Source organism: Scyliorhinus canicula, chromosome 7, assembly GCF_902713615.1.
Source record: "Scyliorhinus canicula chromosome 7, sScyCan1.1, whole genome shotgun sequence".
NCBI lineage: Eukaryota > Metazoa > Chordata > Chondrichthyes > Carcharhiniformes > Scyliorhinidae > Scyliorhinus > Scyliorhinus canicula.
Window position 1 is genome coordinate 17710497 of NC_052152.1, and position 16184 is coordinate 17726680.

Below are 16184 nucleotides of genomic sequence, written 5' to 3' on the forward strand. Positions count from 1 at the left end.
CGGCGTTGGACTGGGCTGGGCACTGTAAGAAGTCTTACAACACCAGATTAAAGTCCAACAGGTTTGCTTTGAATCTCTAGCTTTCGGAGCGCAGCTCCTTCATCAGATGAGTGAAAAGCTGTGTTCCACAAACACAAATGTTTTGATAAAGTCAATGATGCAAGATGATATTTTGTATAAGTCTTTGCAGGTAATTAAGTCTTTACAGGTCCAGGCGGTGCAACGGGAGAGAGGGAATTCACAGGTTAAAGTGTTGTGAATTGTCTCAAGCGAGGAAGGTTGGTAGCATTTCGCAAGCCCAGGCCAGATGGGGGTGAGCGTGGTGGGGATGGGAGGGGTGGATGGGGGGGGTGAATGTAATGTGACATGAATCCAAGGTCCTGGTTGAGGCCGTACTCATGCATGCGGAACTTGGCTATCAGTTTCTGCTCGGCGATTCTGCATTGTCGCGATGTCCGTTCATCCATTGTCGCAGCGTCTGCATGGTCTCACCAATGTACCACACCTCGGGTCATCCTTTCCTGCAACATATGAGGCAGACAACATTGGCCGAGTCGCACGAGTACGTACTGCGTACCTCGTGGGTGGTGTTCTCATGGGTAATGTTGGTACCCAGGTCGATGAGGAAGGAGCAATGCTCCGAAAGCTTGTGATTTGAAATAAACCTGTACTTTAACCTGGTGTTGTAAGACTTCTTACTGTGCCCAGAAACATATAGACAGATAAATAAGGTGTGGGAAACTCTCCACTTCCAGTCCAATATTCTGGCACCAGCCCTCCTCCCATTCAAAATGCTAACAACTCCGATCTAAAATGATAGCCTGTCTTCCACTTGAGCACTGAAAGATCCACTCTCAAATTACAAGTGAAAGATTTTGCTGAAGTCCAAAGTGACTAAAGACAAGGTTCAGATCACGGAGCTACTCGGTTGCTACAGAGAGACAATGGGTACGATTCTACGAAAAGATTTCAACGTGTTGTCGCTAGAGGAAACTGCCACGATCTTCCCAACGCTCAGCCCAGCGAGGCCGGCAACGCTATTTGGTCCACTTAACGAGGCCGAGCACTGGGGTGGCAAGCCAAACACCCCGGGCTCTTTACCTGTAACTAGTACCTGGCTACTCATCTCCCTGAAAAAGCCTTTCCGCCAGGGTCACGTTTTTCAAAAGGAGTACTAACCTGCGCCAGGGTGACCACTTGCTGGGGAGGCCGCTGAAGGAGGGGAAGCCGTCAGACATGGGGCAGCTCTCGTTAATTGTATTGAAATAGGGTTTAAGAGGTGATAATTGGTTTCTCACCACACTACGGTGAGATCCCGAGTTCGCTTAGGGGAATGGGCCGTTTGCATCGCAAACTGTCTGGCACCTGACGAGGTTCTGGTTTTCGGCCTCTCCCGTTACTCACCAGCCTCATTACGCTCAACTGAGAGCGCAACGATGCCGGAAATCGCGCCCCATGAGTTGCTCCCAAAACTTGCAACTTCAACCAATGTATGAGCTGCATCTCCATAGCTCATCTTTATGGCGGATGTTCTGTGAGAAGAAGCAAAATCTGGCTCATCAAACATACCTGTCCTGACTTGGATTTCAATTGTCTGCAGCTGACCGCAAGTTGTGATGGATATTAGTATCTGATATTCAACGCCGGGAATCAAACCATTAAATTCTGCTGCTTTTTGCTCAGTTTCAATTTCCTTTATCATTTTATTCCCAGTGGAGATTTTGACAGTGGCACGTGTCTCTCTGAATGCGTTGTTAGTATCCCAGGTAATGGAGATTCCTGTACTTTCCACTGATATCAAATTAATACGAAGGAATCTCAGTGGTACTGTAAAAAATCAGAAAGGAAGAAACATACATTTGCTTGTTATTCCACAAAGTGCTTCATAGAGAGTGACGTACGTTTGATGAGAACTCAGTATATTATTGTGGGAAACATTCCAGCCAATTGAAACACAGCTTAGTCCAAGAAACAACAATCAGAAATTAACCTTAAATACCATAAGGAATACAGATCTCTGGGCCAGGATGATCGACTGACTTTTCCAGTCGGGAATAGCAGTGACATCCATGTGCTGAGAGCTAAAGGGAAATATATCTCTTCTGGGAAAACAAGAGGTGAGTGAGGGAGAGATTGAGGAGCTTGTATCCGTTGAAGTTTTGAAGAATAAGAGGTTAACTCTTTAAAAATTCTCACAGAACATGCCAGTGTGGATGTTTTCCCCAGCTGCTGGGTCTAGAACCATGCGACACATGTTCTGTTTGGGAAAATGGGACCGGCGATAGAAGACTGAGGTGAGGTGAAATTTCTTTATTTCGCGGTTGACAAACTTTTGGAATTCTCATCCCAGAGGGTGTACGAAGCTCAATCATTGAGTTTGTTCATTGCAATAAAATATAAATTTCTGGCACTAATGACATCAAGCAATATGGGGATAGTAAATAAACAGATGGCAGAGTGGTAGATAATCAACCACAAATGTTTGAATCGTGGAGCAGACATGAAGGGAAGAATGGCCTCCATCACTTATTTCTGGTGTTCCTCCAAGGGATAGAACGTGAATGCTGACATAATAAAAAATAAGAGCTGGAGGAGGCCATTGGGCCCCTCGAGGCTGCTCCGTCATCCAATAAAATCATGGCTGCTCTGATCCCCCCCACTTTCCTGCATTTCACTATTGTCAAGGTGGAAAACGTTAATTTTTTTTGTTTTTGCAATAGCACTGTCATGTTCTCATGTACACGTGAAAACAAATCAAGACAGGTTTAATTGTATTAGAGACAGAAAGACTGCAAAGGCCAAACATCAATAAGAAGTGTGAGAAAGCATATGGTTTGGTATGGAACTGAACAGATGGAGCGTGCGGAACTTGGCTATCAGGTGGAGCCAGCAGAACTTAAATAAGAATTTACATTGGGCAAAGAGAAAAGTTGTGTGAAGCTGCCTGTTGTATTTCAAAGGGGAACATATAGAAATTGGAAGATTGAAAACAGATGGGGAAAGATAGAGTAAGTCAAAAACAGAGGGCTGGATTCTCTGATCGGCGGCAGCGAATTTGCGTTCGGCGATCGGCTGGAGAAAGTGTTTTTACGCTGGAATCAGGGGAGGGGCTGCGTTTTCGATGTTCGGCCCCCTCAGAAACAGCATATTCGCGGAATACTCTGCACGCCGTCTGAACGGCCTCGGGACGTAAACCTGAGGCCCTCCCCCGATGCTACTCCACCGATGGGCCGAGTCCCCGATGGATGTCTCAAAACATTCAGGACCTTGTGTGGCGGCTGCGGACTGTGTCCAGCACTGCCACAGTCGGGGGGGGGGGGGTGGAGGGAGCCGTTCTGCTGGTAGGGAGTGCTTCGGTGGGGTCCGGGAGGTCTGATGGGTGACAGTCCGTGGGTGGTGAGGGGGGTTACAGGAGGGCAGGTTTTGGCAGTCCGACGCTGCGCGTGGCTGGCGGCATATTACACGACGCGGCTGTCGCAGGCCGCCGCCGTGCGCATCCGTGGTCATGGACCCGGCCATTCTCGGGACCTATCCGCAGGCAATATGGGGAGCTTTACGCGGCTCGCCTGTTAGCCCCCCCACCAGGTGGAAGATCGGTGCGGGGGATCAAAGTGGAAAACAAATCTAAGAAAACATTATGGACTGCATGTGGATGGTGGCTCTGTAAATATCAAAGCGGACTGGGTGGAGACAAAGCGGGACCAGCTAAAAACAGTTTGATGTGAGCTTCAGAGAAATTCATCGGCATCAGAACACTATGTGGTGAAGTTACTGGAATGTTATAGATTAGAAAATCAATAAGGAGTGTTGCCATCGAAAGGGGTGTTTAACTCGATGAGTTTCATTTTATTGAAATCTTAACGAAATGGGTAAGCAGTATTATCTATGTAATGAGAATTCTCATATTTTCAGTATAATTCTTTGTTACATTAATTGAATAAATGTAACATTGCCACAATTACAGGGGTACACATGAGCACATTTGCATTTGGTTATGGGAAAAACTTAACTGTTACATTACGGACTAATTGTTCAATGGGTTTAATGGCTGCAATTGGAGAGAACAGCCAAAGTGGTCTTCCCATTAAGTGCCCCCCTCCTTCCCACCTGGCACCAATTGTTGGGAGGGTACTTACCACCTTTCCACCCTTTGGATGCGAGGTGCCATGTGGGCACTGTCAAAGGGTGGGGCATGAAGGGGAATGGGGGGACGAAGAGGAGTTTTAGGGGGTGAGCTGGAGGAATAAGGGACTTAATGGAGGATCTGTAGGAGTGAGGGGGATGAATGGGGGTTCTGGGGTTGCTGAAGGCTGGGTCTGGGGGTGAGGGGGATGACTGAATGGTGGGTTCATGGGGTGACCTTACCAATGATTAGGGTGATGTGGTGACCTGCCTGTGATCTGGGTTGGGGGGACAGGAGGAGCTAATGGTGATAAGAGTGCCCCTCTCAATTGCAGCACAGACCCTGGCATGCCATGGAATGTCACGGAAAATCCAATGTGGAAAAGTTGTTTTCCGAGTGCCATGTCGGGGGTGCTCGTTGTGCCAATGGTAACCAGTCCAAATTCTCTGCTGGTGGGACCACTTAGACTCAGGTCAAGATGTTCAGGGAAGGCATGAATAGCTTTGAGATAAAACAGCTTAACTTGTCTGATAATTGGCGCACACCACTAGTCACCGGCTGACATCCTCAAAAAGGCACCTTTATCTCCACTCTCTGCCTTCTGCCAATAAGCCAATCCTCTATCCATGCCAGAATCTTACCCTTAACACCATGGGCTCTTAACTTATTTAACAATCTCCTACGCGGCACCTTGTCAAAGACCTCTGGAAATCTAAATAAATCACGTCCACTGGTTCTCCTTTGTCTAACTTCCTTGGTATCTCCTGAAAGAACTCTCACAGATTTGTCAGGCATGACCTCCCTTTGACAAAGCCATGCTGACTCAGTCCTATTATACCATGCACTTCCAAGTCCGCGATCTCATCTTTAATAATGGACTCAAAAATCTTACCCACAGCCGAAGTCAGGCTAACCGGCCTATAATTTACCATCTTCTGCCTCCCTCCCTTCTTAAACAGCGGTGTTACATTAGCCACTTTCCAGTCCTCTGGGACCCTTCATGCCTCCAGTGATTCCTGAAAGATCATCACCAATGCCTCCACAATCTCCTCAGCTATCTCTTTTAGGACCCTGGGTCATAGACCATCTGATGCAAGTGACTTATCAACCTTCAGACCTTTCAGTTTCCCAAGAACCTTCTCCTTAGTAATGGTCACTGTACTGACCTTTGCCCCCTGATTCTCCTGGAACTCTAGTGTCTCACTGATTTCTTCCACCGTGAAGACTGATGCAAAGTAACTATTCGGTTCATCCTCCATTTCTTTCTTTCCTATTACTACTTCTCCAATCACATTTTCCAGTGGTCCAATGTCTATTTTTGCCTCTCTCTTACCTTTTATATATTGAAAGAAACTCTTCCTATCTTATTTTATATTACTAGCTAGCTTGCACTCAGATTTCATCTTCTCTCCCTTATTGCTTTTTTAGTTGTCCTCTGCTCGCTTTTAAAGAATTCCTGATCCTCTGGCTTCCCACTAATCCTCGCCACTTTGTATGCTTTTTCTTTTGCTTTCATGCTGTCCTTGACTTCCCTCGTCTACCATGAATGTCTTGTCCTGCCCTCAGCATGCTTCCTGCTCCTTGGGATGAATTTCTGTTGTGCCTTCGCATAAGCCCCAAAAACACCTGCCATTACTATTCCACTGTCTTCCCTGCTCGGCTTCTTTAAGTTGGCTAAGTGATATGAAACAGAGGTTGGGTATAGATGGGCATTTCTCAAACTGGAGATGTGTTGAAAGTGATGTTCCTCAGGGCTCAATGTTGGGATCCTTGCTTTTTCTGATTGATATAAATGATTTAGATGTTGGTGTTCAGGGCGAAATCTCTAAACTTGAAGGTGATACTAATCTAGGGAGAATAGTGAATTGTGAGGATGATGCTGAGCGACTTCAGAGGGGCATTGATAAGTTGGCCAAATGGGCAGAGACCTGGCAGATGAATGCCAATGCAGCGATAAGTGAGGTAATGCATTTTGGTAAAAGAAACATGGGGAAACAATATAGGCTCAAAGGTAGAAATTTGATGGAAGTTCAGGAGTAGGGAGACCTCGGGGCTCAAGTGCATAATCCTCTAAACTTGGCCAGGCAAGTTGAAACAGTTGGAAAGAAGGCTTATTGGGATCCTTGCATTTTTCAAGAGACTCAAGTGTATAAAAGCAAGGAAGTGATGCTACACCCCGACAAATCACCAGTGACGCCCACACCCCACAAATGAATTCAATAAAAGACCACATTTGAAATATTGTGTTGGGTTCTCGGCACCTTACGTAAAGAAGATGTTCAAGCTCTGGAGCTAGTGCAGAAGAGATTTACTAGAATGATACCAGGAATTAGGAACATTAGATGCAAGGAAAGATGGAGAGAAATTGGGCTTGTTCTCCTTGGAGCAGAGATTAAGAGATGACATTCTTGAGGTTTTCAAATTCTGAACAATTTTGACAGGTAAAGAACGATGCTGAAGACCTATAATCAAGATTACCCACACTACAGGGACTGAGCTATTCGCTTCTTATTATTTGCTATTAGAGACGCTCCGAATCATTCAATGGGGTTAGCTTCATCTGAATTCGTCAATTGTTAGAGATCTGAGGACCATTCAAATTAAAGACATCAGAAAATTACAATTACCAAGAAACAAATAACACTAGATTAATCCCAATCAATGGTTGGAATGACATACGACTATACTATAAAATATCTCCCTGCCTATGCAAAGGGATTATTTATCAAAGTTATGCATCAGTAAAATGGAGGCATCATAGCAATTCCAATTCTCAGCACTTCACATAAAGTTACCCACTGTAATGTGGAGCAGACACACAGTTCCTGGGGCCAATACCTTGTAGCAATGAGAACGTGAAAGGAAAATATAACTTCTTTAACAGAAAGTTTCCTCTGTGACATGGGATACTTTCAATAATAATGGAAAGGTTATAGATTACAATTTTCAACTTACCACAGACTGGAGTGAATGATGTGGAGATCGGCGTGGTGGTCGTAAGTGTGATGGTTGGGGTGACAGTTGGGGTGGAGGTCAGGTCGGAAGTTGTGGAGTTCGGGCTGGAGGGCGGCGTGGAGGGTGGTTCGGAAGGCGGGGTGGAGGGCGGTTTGGGGGGCAGGGTGGAGAGCGGGATTAAAGTCAGGGTGGAAGTTGTGGAGTTTGCGGTGGGGTTCGGGGTGGAGGGCGGGGTGGGGGGAAGGGTGGAGAGCGGGATTGAAGTCAGGGTGGAAGTTGTGGAGTTTGGGGTGGTGTTCGGGGTGGAGTTCGGGGCAGAGGTCGGGTTGGAGGTCGGGTTGGAGTTCAGGGTGGAGTTCGGGGTGGGGTTCGGGGTGGTGTTCAGGGCAGAGGTCGGGTTGGAGGTCGGGTTGGAGGTCGGGGTGGAGTTCGGGGTGGAGGTCGGGTTGGAGGTCGGGTTGGAGTTCGGGGTGGGGTTCGAGGTGGAGTTCGGGGTGGAGTTCGGGGTGGAGTTCGGGGTGGGGTTCGGGGTGGAGTTCGGGTTGGGGTTCGGGGTGGAGGTCGGGGTGGAGTTCGGGGTGGTGTTCGGGGTGGGGTTCGGGGTGGGGTTCGGGGTGGAGTTCGGGGTGGGGTTCGGGGTGGAGTTGGGGGTGGAGGTCGGGTTGGAGGTCGGGTTGGAGTTCGGGGTGGGTTCGGGTTGGAGGTCGGGGTGGAGTTCGGGGTGGGGTTCGGGGTGGAGTTCGGGGTGGAGGTCGGGTTGGAGGTCGGGGTGGAGTTCGGGGTGGGGTTCGGGGTGGGGTTCGGGGTGGAGTTCGGGGTGGAGTTCGGGGTGGAGTTCGGGGTGGAGTTCGGGGTGGAGTTCGGGGTGGGGTTCGGGGTGGAGTTCGGGTTGGGGTTCGGGGTGGAGTTCGGGGTGGGGTTCGGGGTGGGGTTCTGGGTGGAGTTCGGGGTGGTGTTCGGGGTGGTGTTCGGGTTGGAGGTCGGGGTGGAGTTCGGGGTGGGGTTCGGGGTGGGGTTCGGGGTGGAGTTCGGGGTGGAGTTCGGGGTGGGGTTCGGGGTGGAGTTCGGGTTGGGGTTCGGGGTGGAGTTCGGGGTGGGGTTCGGGGTGGAGTTCGGGTTGGGGTTCGGGGTGGAGTTCGGGGTGGAGTTCGGGTTGGGGTTCGGGTTGGAGGTCGGGGTGGAGTTCGGGGTGGGGTTCGGGGTGGAGTTCGGGGTGGTGTTCGGGGTGGGGTTCGGGTTGGAGGTCGGGGTGGAGTTCGGGGTGGAGGTCGGGTTGGAGTTCGGGGTGGTGTTCGGGGTGGGGTTCGAGGTGGAGTTCGGGGTGGAGTTCGGGGTGGAGTTCGGGGTGGAGGTCGGGTTGGAGGTCGGGTTGGAGGTCGGGTTGGAGTTCGGGGTGGTGTTCGGGGTGGGGTTCGGGGTGGAGTTCGGGGTGGGGTTCGGGGTGGAGTTCGGGGTGGAGGTCGGGTTGGAGGTCGGGTTGGAGTTCGGGGTGGGGTTCGGGTTGGAGGTCGGGTTGGAGGTCGGGTTGGAGGTCGGGTTGGAGGTCGGGTTGGAGTTCGGGGTGGGGTTCGGGGTGGAGTTCGGGGTGGTGTTCGGGGTGGAGTTCGGGGTGGGGTTCGGGGTGGAGTTCAGGGTGGAGGTCGGGTTGGAGGTCGGGTTGGAGGTCGGGGTGGGGTTCGGGGTGGAGTTCGGGGTGGTGTTCGGGGTGGTGTTCGGGGTGGGGTTCGGGGTGGAGTTCGGGTTGGAGGTCGGGTTGGAGGTCGGGGTGGAGTTCGGGGTGGTGTTCGGGGTGGGGTTCGGGGTGGGGTTCGGGGTGGAGTTCGGGGTGGAGTTCGGGGTGGAGTTCGGGGTGGAGGTCGGGTTGGAGGTCGGGTTGGAGTTCGGGGTGGGGTTCGAGGTGGAGTTCGGGGTAGAGGGTGGGGTGGGGTTCAAGGTCGAGTTCGGGGTGGAGTTCAGGGTGGAGGGCGGAGTGGAGGCCGGGTTGGAGGTCGGGGACGTTGTTGGATTTGTGAGGGTAACACTAGAAGTGTTTGGCTTGGTTGTTGTCAGAGTTGTGATGCTCGGTGTGTTGTTTCTTGTCGTCGAAGGAGTGATGTTTGGATTTTCACTTGTTGATGTAATTGAGGTTGGTGTCACTGGGGGAACTGCAATATAAATAAAAGACAACAAATTTTAAACAGCAAATTTGATGATGGGTGTGATTCAGTCAATTCACCAAGAGGCAGAGAGAGCGAGTGAACATTAGGCTTTATTCATCATGAACTTGCCTGGCCAGAGTCAGTTGTACAGATGAGTGCCACCCACAGAGGCGGAGCCAACCGGGGTTACAGTACAGTACCTGGAAGTAGCTTGTGTCATCACTTCCAGGTCATAGGTTACCGTATCATACAGAGAGATCGTGCATTGGGTGAATACATTCACCACAGTGACCCTGTTGCACCTGTGTGGATCTGGGCACAACAGCTGAATGGGCTCCAGGGTGATTCCATAGAACAGTACAGCACAGAACAGGCCCTTCGGCCCTCAATGTTGTGCCGAGCTATGATCACCCTACTCAAACCCACGTATCCACCCTATACCCGTAACCCAACAACCCCCCCCCCTTAACCTTACTTTTATTAGGACACTACGGGCAATTTAGCATGGCCAATCCACCTAACCCGCACACCTTTGGACTGTGGGAGGAAACCGGAGCACCCGGAGGAAACCCACGCACACAGGGGGAGGACGTGCAGACTCCACACAGACAGTGGCCCAGCCGGGAATCGAACCTGGGACCCTGGAGCTGTGAAGCATTTATGCTAACCAACATGCTACCCTGCTGCCCCAGACCGATCGTTAATCACCACGCTCACCCAACCCAGTAAGATCTGGATCTGACCCTCACACCGTGCGGGATTCTTCGAGCCTCAGCTCTGAAATCATGATCGGCACGGGGGCGGAGAATGCCGAAATACAGCGTGATGCTGCTCCCAAGATTCTCCAGACCTCGGAGAATCACCGCAAATTGCGGGAGCGACTACATGGTTCTAACTACATTTTGCCTCTCGGGCAGGGCCAGTGGCGGCCACCCTAGTGGGGGAGCGGGGGGGTTCCTCCACTGGGGGGGGGGGGGGGGGAGGCCTCACGGACGGACGGGCTCGCTATCGAGGGGCACCGATCCGTGGGTGTTAAAAATGCTAGGGGGGGCGGGGGTTGTGTGAAAGGAGACCTGATCATGGTACCGTGACCTGCACGGATCTATTCGAATCTCACCAGGAGGAAACCCCTCTTAGTGCGCCATTGGTAGGGGGAAACTTCCTGAGGACAAAAAAAATGGCAAAGTGACGTTGGATAGTGGGATTTGTCTCAACACTGCAGCCACTCAAACATCACATGCCATTCGAGGACTTTAACTCGAGTCCGATGAACCATGCCCAGAATTGCTCAGAACCTTGTATTTGAAATTCTAACCATAACCCAATTAAATATTACATCTCAGCATTCGTTGTGTCAAATAACAGCAGTTTATCAGTTAAGGAGCATTTGGGCAGCAAAATTCTGAAACTGGAAAGCAGACAATAAGGAGGTTCAGAAATGGTGGCCGGGATTCTCCAATCCCGCTGCCGGATTCTGACGCCGGTGTGAAAAGCGGTGCCAACCACTCCGGCATCAACTGTCCCCGATAATGGGGAATGTTCCCCTTCCTAGGGGGTTAAGTCGGCGCCGGACTGGTCCCCGCAGTGCCAGCCGGCGCAGAACGGCCGGCATGAGTTTGCAAATGCGCGCGATGGCCAGCGTGATTCCGCGCACGCTTGTTATGGCCGGCGTGATTCCACGTCTCCGCGCACTGGCCCCCGGGCAATATGGCGGAGCCCTATAGGGGCAAAGCGCAGAGGATCATAGGCCCCACGGGAATCAGTCCGCCAGCCGATCGGTAGGACCCGATTGCGGACCTGTCGACCGTGGAGGACCCCCCCGCCCCCGTCCTGGACGGCCGCCACAGACACGCCATTCACTAGGGTGTTGGATGGGATGGAACAACTAAATTGTGAAGATAGGTTGGATAGGCTTGTTTTCAGGGTGGCATGGATAGCACAGTGTTTAGCACTATTACTTCACAGCGCCAATACCCCAGGTTCGATTCGCGCTTGGGCCACTGACTGTAAGGAGTCTGAACGTTCTGTCCGTGTCTGCGCAGGTTTCCTCCGAGTGCTCCGGTTTTCTACCCCATGTCCCAAAAGATGTGCTTGTTAGGTGAATTGGACATTTCTCCCTCTGTGTACCCGAACAGGTGCCGGAATGTGGTAACTTGGGGCTTTTCACAGTAACCTCATTGTAGTGTTAATGTAAGCCTACTTGTGACAATAATAAAAATTATTATTATTATTATTGCTCTCGCTGGAGCAGAGAAGACTGAAGGTCAACCGAATTCTGATATACAAGATTATCAGGGGCATGGATAGGGCGTGTGGTGTTCTTTGTGTTGCTTATATTTATTAAATAAATTTATTAACACTACTAATTTGGTTTTGACCCGTACTTCTAAATAATACACAGTTGATTGTCAACATAAAACTACACTCATTTACAACTATTCTTAACACTGGCAATAAAGGGGGCAGCATGGTGGCACAGTGGTTAGATGAGCACTTCAAATAACATAGCATATAAGGTTACGGGTCAAGTGCTGAAAAATGGGACTAGAATAGATGAGTACTTGATGACCGGTATAGAGACGATGGGCCAAAGGGCCACTTTCTGTGCTCTACAATTCTATGGCCCTATGACTCGAACTACATGAGGGATTTCCTGAAATGCCTGAGCAGACAGCTAAATCAGAGCACAGCCTGAATTTTCCCCAGGATGTATAGCTTCTCAGTCACAGTGAAAATGAATACCGAAACCCAAAGTTCTGTCTCCGTATATGGGAATTCCGATGACTGAGGGGTTAGGAATAGTTCAGGGCAGGGTTCAGACATGGGTGGTTCATAGAGGTAACTGGTCTTTTGAATCATCAACTGCTTCCATAAAGTGGGAGTTCAGTGGCTTTATGAAATCCAATGAGCCAACGTGTGCATATTAGACCTTCTGCACTGTATGTTCTTCTGCACTGTATGTAAGAGCAGGTCTGAACTTGATGGATTTGGATATCTAGCCAGAGTGCCCCTTGCGATCAGCTTCTGGAACCACACTTGGGCTATTTAAGGTGCCCTCTGGTGGTGGTCTGGTGCAATCTGGGCTTGGGCTGGTCTGTTTGGAATTGTTAAAAGTCGGAGAAATGTCCATATAAAGTGCACAAACCCATTCCTGATAATCTCATTACAAGTGTCAAAGGACCTATCAAAGTCAACTGTCAAATCTTTTAGAAGTGACTGTCAAAGGGAGCTGTCAGAGCTGGGAAGAACAGCTATCAAGAAGGTCAAGAGGACCTGTCAATAATATCATGATAACTTGTACCGACTGTCAGGAGGATGTACCAATTGTCAAAGGGAGATGCCAAGATGTCAAGGCATTTAATGGTCCTGCCCTTTAACGTTTCTGTAAGCCAAGCCTGGAGTGTTAGCAAAAAGACTCCTTGCCGTGGGTACAAGGCTTGACAATGGCACGGCTTGGCATGGATGGCATAGGGGCTATTGGGTGTGGGTTGGGACCAGTAGATGTCAGGAAAGGATTAGGTCTTAATGGCTTGGGTACAGGGCGTCAAGGCATTTGCATGGAGTTTAAGGTGGTTTATGGGGCAGAGGGCATGAGGTGGCATGCACTGGCATGGATGGAGCATGGACAATGTATGTAGGGTGAGTGATGGACTTTGGAAGAAAGTTTTTCTATTATTGGTTTATTTTCAAACGTAAGAACTGGTTCAGAGGTTCAGGACTTGTAGCCGGAAGTCTCAATGCTCATTCCACAGGAGGTGAAATAGATTCTCCTTTCACCCTGTTCATACACCGCCCCCTCCATCAGCTCCCACCCCGACCAGCACCTCAGAATGACAATTTCAAATTTTTCACCACATTTACAAGGGTCAGGTTTCCAGAGGTGGGAAATTTCTAAACTGGTCAATCCCGACACAGGAGTGAAAATCCCGGCCCATCTATTGTTCCCGGTCTTACACTCATCAATGTCAGAATCAAGAATCTGTGAATTTAAATTCAATTAGCTGCCGTGGTGGGATTTGAGCCAATGTCTCCTGATTGTTGCTGTGGTAAACAGTGAGGAGGAAAGCCTTCCATTACAGCAAGATATAGAGGGGCTGGATTTACATTCCTCTATTAGCCTAACTAAGTCATTAATTCCTTCAGTTTGAATGGGCAATGGAGCTTCAAAATGATGGTGAGCTGAATGCAAGATGAACATGTGAAGCTTTCACATATTAATAACAGCAGGATTCATGTTGAAATATTTTCACTTTCCTGACACCTCTCCTGGTTTAAACAGTTCAGATCTTTACCTGTGCACTGTGTTCCTGGTTTTGCTGGATTGGTATCTATAGTTCCTTCAGAACAACGACACGAGAAACTTCCTGGAGTGTTCGTGCAGACAGCTAATTCAGAGCATGAGTTGTCCCTCGTCTCACACTCGTCAATGTCTGAAATAAGAATTAGATCAAAACTATCACTTTCCATAAAGGTTACTTTAACCTAAGAATTGAACACAGATAATGCCCTACCTTCACATTTCCTTCCAGGTACACTGGGGCTTGTATCGGTGAACCCATCTTTACACTGACAGGTGTAGGTTGCGTTCTGTCTTATACAAGTTCCATTCACTGAACAGTCATTCAGCCCTGGCTGGCAGCTGTCTCTGTCTGTAATGAAGAGGGAAGATGGGTGTTAGAACACTGCTTCAATCTGAATTCAACCAGCTTGGAAGTGTTGGAGGAACTGATAAGTGTGGCGGCATGGTCGCACAGTGGTTAGCACTGTTACTGCACAGCGTAGGGTTCCAGGTTCGATTCCCGGCTTGGGTCACTGTCCACATGAAGTCTGCACGATCTCCCTCTGTCCGCGAGGGTTTCCTCCAGGTTTCCAGTTTCCTCCCACAAGTCCCGGAAGATCTGCTATTAGGTAATTTAGATATTCTGAATTCTCCCACCGTCACAATTTCAAGGTGAGGGGGGGAAAGTTTAAGGGAGATGTGCCTGGAAAGTTTTTTACGCAGAGGGTTGTGGGTGCCTGGAACGCTTTGCCAGCGGAGGTGGTAGAGGCCGGCACGATAGCATCATTTAAGATGCATCTAGACAGATATATGATATATCTGACAGATATATGGGGAACAGAGGGAAGTAGACCTTGGAAAATAGGAGACAGGTTTAGATAAAGGATCTGGATCGGCGCAGGCTGGGAGGGCCGGGGGGCTATTCCTGGGCTGTAATTTTCTTTGTTCTTTGTTCTTTGTGTAACCGAATAGGCATCGGAATGTGGCAACTCGGGGCTTTTCACAGTAACTTCATTGCAGTGTGTGTTGAACCACTGTGTACACCTGTATTAGGGGATGTAAGGTAGGATCTGTACTACAAGTACGCCGGTAGCCCCTGCCAGCCTGCTCCGCCCACTAGGAGTTGTATAAATATGCGTGTCCCCTATTGATCTGACATTTTGCCAGCTGCAGTAGGAGGCCACACATCTGACTGTAATAAAGCCACAATTGTACCCAATCTGAGTCTTTGTGCAATTGATCGTGCATCAATTTATTGCAGTCAGATTTTCAACGAAATGGATATCAGAATCAACCCAAATCGCCTGCAGTTGGATCCGCACTCGCCCGACGCCAGAAAGAACTGTAATCAATGGCTAGCTTGTTTCGAGGCTTACATCAACGCTGCGACCCCCACGCTGACGGAGGCTCAGAAGATACAGGTCTTGTATTCCAGTTGAGCTCCAGTGTGTTCCCATTGATCCAGGGTGCCCCGAGTTATGTGGAAGTGATGGCACTCGTAAAAGAAAACTATGCGTAGAAAGCAAACACGATCTTCGCTAGGCACGTACTCGCCACTCGTTCTCAACTCCCTGGTGAGTCCATCGAAGACTTCTAATTCCACTCGTCCGGGTCTGTGACTGTCAGGCCGTTACGGCCACCAAACATTCTAATCTCCTCAAGCACGATGCGTTCGTAATGGGGATTGCGTCGGATCCCATCCGACAATGACTGCTGGAAGGGGCAACGCTCGACCTAGCGGGTCACACGACTGTACCACCTCGTCAAGGCTCGCAACCTGTCCTACTCCGTCGAGGAAGTACGGGCAGGCACCAGAGATTGCCAGGTCTGGGCAGAGTGCAAGCTGCACTTCTACCAGCCGGACCGTGCGCGCCTGGTGAAGGCTTCCCGCCCCTTTGAACGCCCCAGCGTGAATTTCAAAGGGCCCCTCCCCTCCACTGACCGCAACATGTATATTCTCAGTGTGGTCGATGAGTACTCCAAATTCCCCTTCGCCATCCCATGCCCCGATATGACGTCTGCCACCGTCATCAAGGCCCTCAACACAACCTTCGCTCTATTCGGTTTCCCCGCCTACATCCACAGTGACAGGGGATCCTCATTCATGAGCGATGAGCTGCGTCAGTTCCTGCTCAGGAGGGGTATTGCCTCCAGAAGGACGACCAGCTACACCCCTGGGGAAACGGGCAGGTAGAGATTGAGAACGGGATGGTTTGGAGGGCCGTGCAGCTGGCCCTACGGTCCAGAACCTCTCAGCCTCTCGCTGGCAGGAGGTCCTCACTGATGCACTATTCCATCCGGTCACTACTGTGCACCGTCACAAATAACACACCCCATGAACGTGTTTTTACCTTCCTCAGGAAGTCCACATCCGGGTTGTCGCTCCCGACTTGGCTCGCAGCTCCAGGACGGGTCCTGCTCCGTAGGCACGTCCGACTCCACAAGGCAGACCCCTTGGTAGCCAGGGTACACTTGCTCCATGCCTACCCCCAGTATGCCTACATGGAGTTCCCCAACGGCCGGCAAGGTACTGTCTCACTCAGGGACTGGCACCATCAGGTTCCAGTTAAAAACACTTCCCCACCCATGCGCTACCCTCCCCTCCACCGGTGCTACCAACATTAACCCCACCAGGTCCATCCCTCCTTCCCCTGCCCACGCAAGAGGACGATGAAGATTTCGGCACCCT

General features: G+C 50.1%; 2 protein-coding genes across 2 annotated transcripts in view; both read right to left on the minus strand.

The window, feature by feature from the left end:
* The window catches only part of LOC119968752 (transmembrane matrix receptor MUP-4-like), a 32672-nt gene extending 25196 nt beyond the window's left edge, over window positions 1–7476 (minus strand). Inside the window, exons 1-2 of the mRNA XM_038801437.1 lie at window positions 7079–7476; window positions 1570–1827 (exon numbers count right to left, since the gene is read on the minus strand). Coding sequence (XP_038657365.1) covers window positions 1570–1702 — 133 coding nt within the window. The 5' untranslated portion in view covers window positions 1703–1827; window positions 7079–7476. The remainder of the gene's footprint in view (window positions 1–1569; window positions 1828–7078) is intronic.
* Window positions 7477–8029: 553 nt separating this feature from the next.
* Window positions 8030–16184, minus strand: part of LOC119968650 (mucin-2-like) — a gene marked incomplete at its 3' end in the record, with an annotated part of 35669 nt that continues 27514 nt past the window's right edge. The window contains exons 13-15 of the mRNA XM_038801270.1: window positions 13728–13865; window positions 13509–13646; window positions 8030–9222 (exon numbers count right to left, since the gene is read on the minus strand). Of these exons, the coding sequence (XP_038657198.1) occupies window positions 8030–9222; window positions 13509–13646; window positions 13728–13865 (1469 nt within the window). The remainder of the gene's footprint in view (window positions 9223–13508; window positions 13647–13727; window positions 13866–16184) is intronic.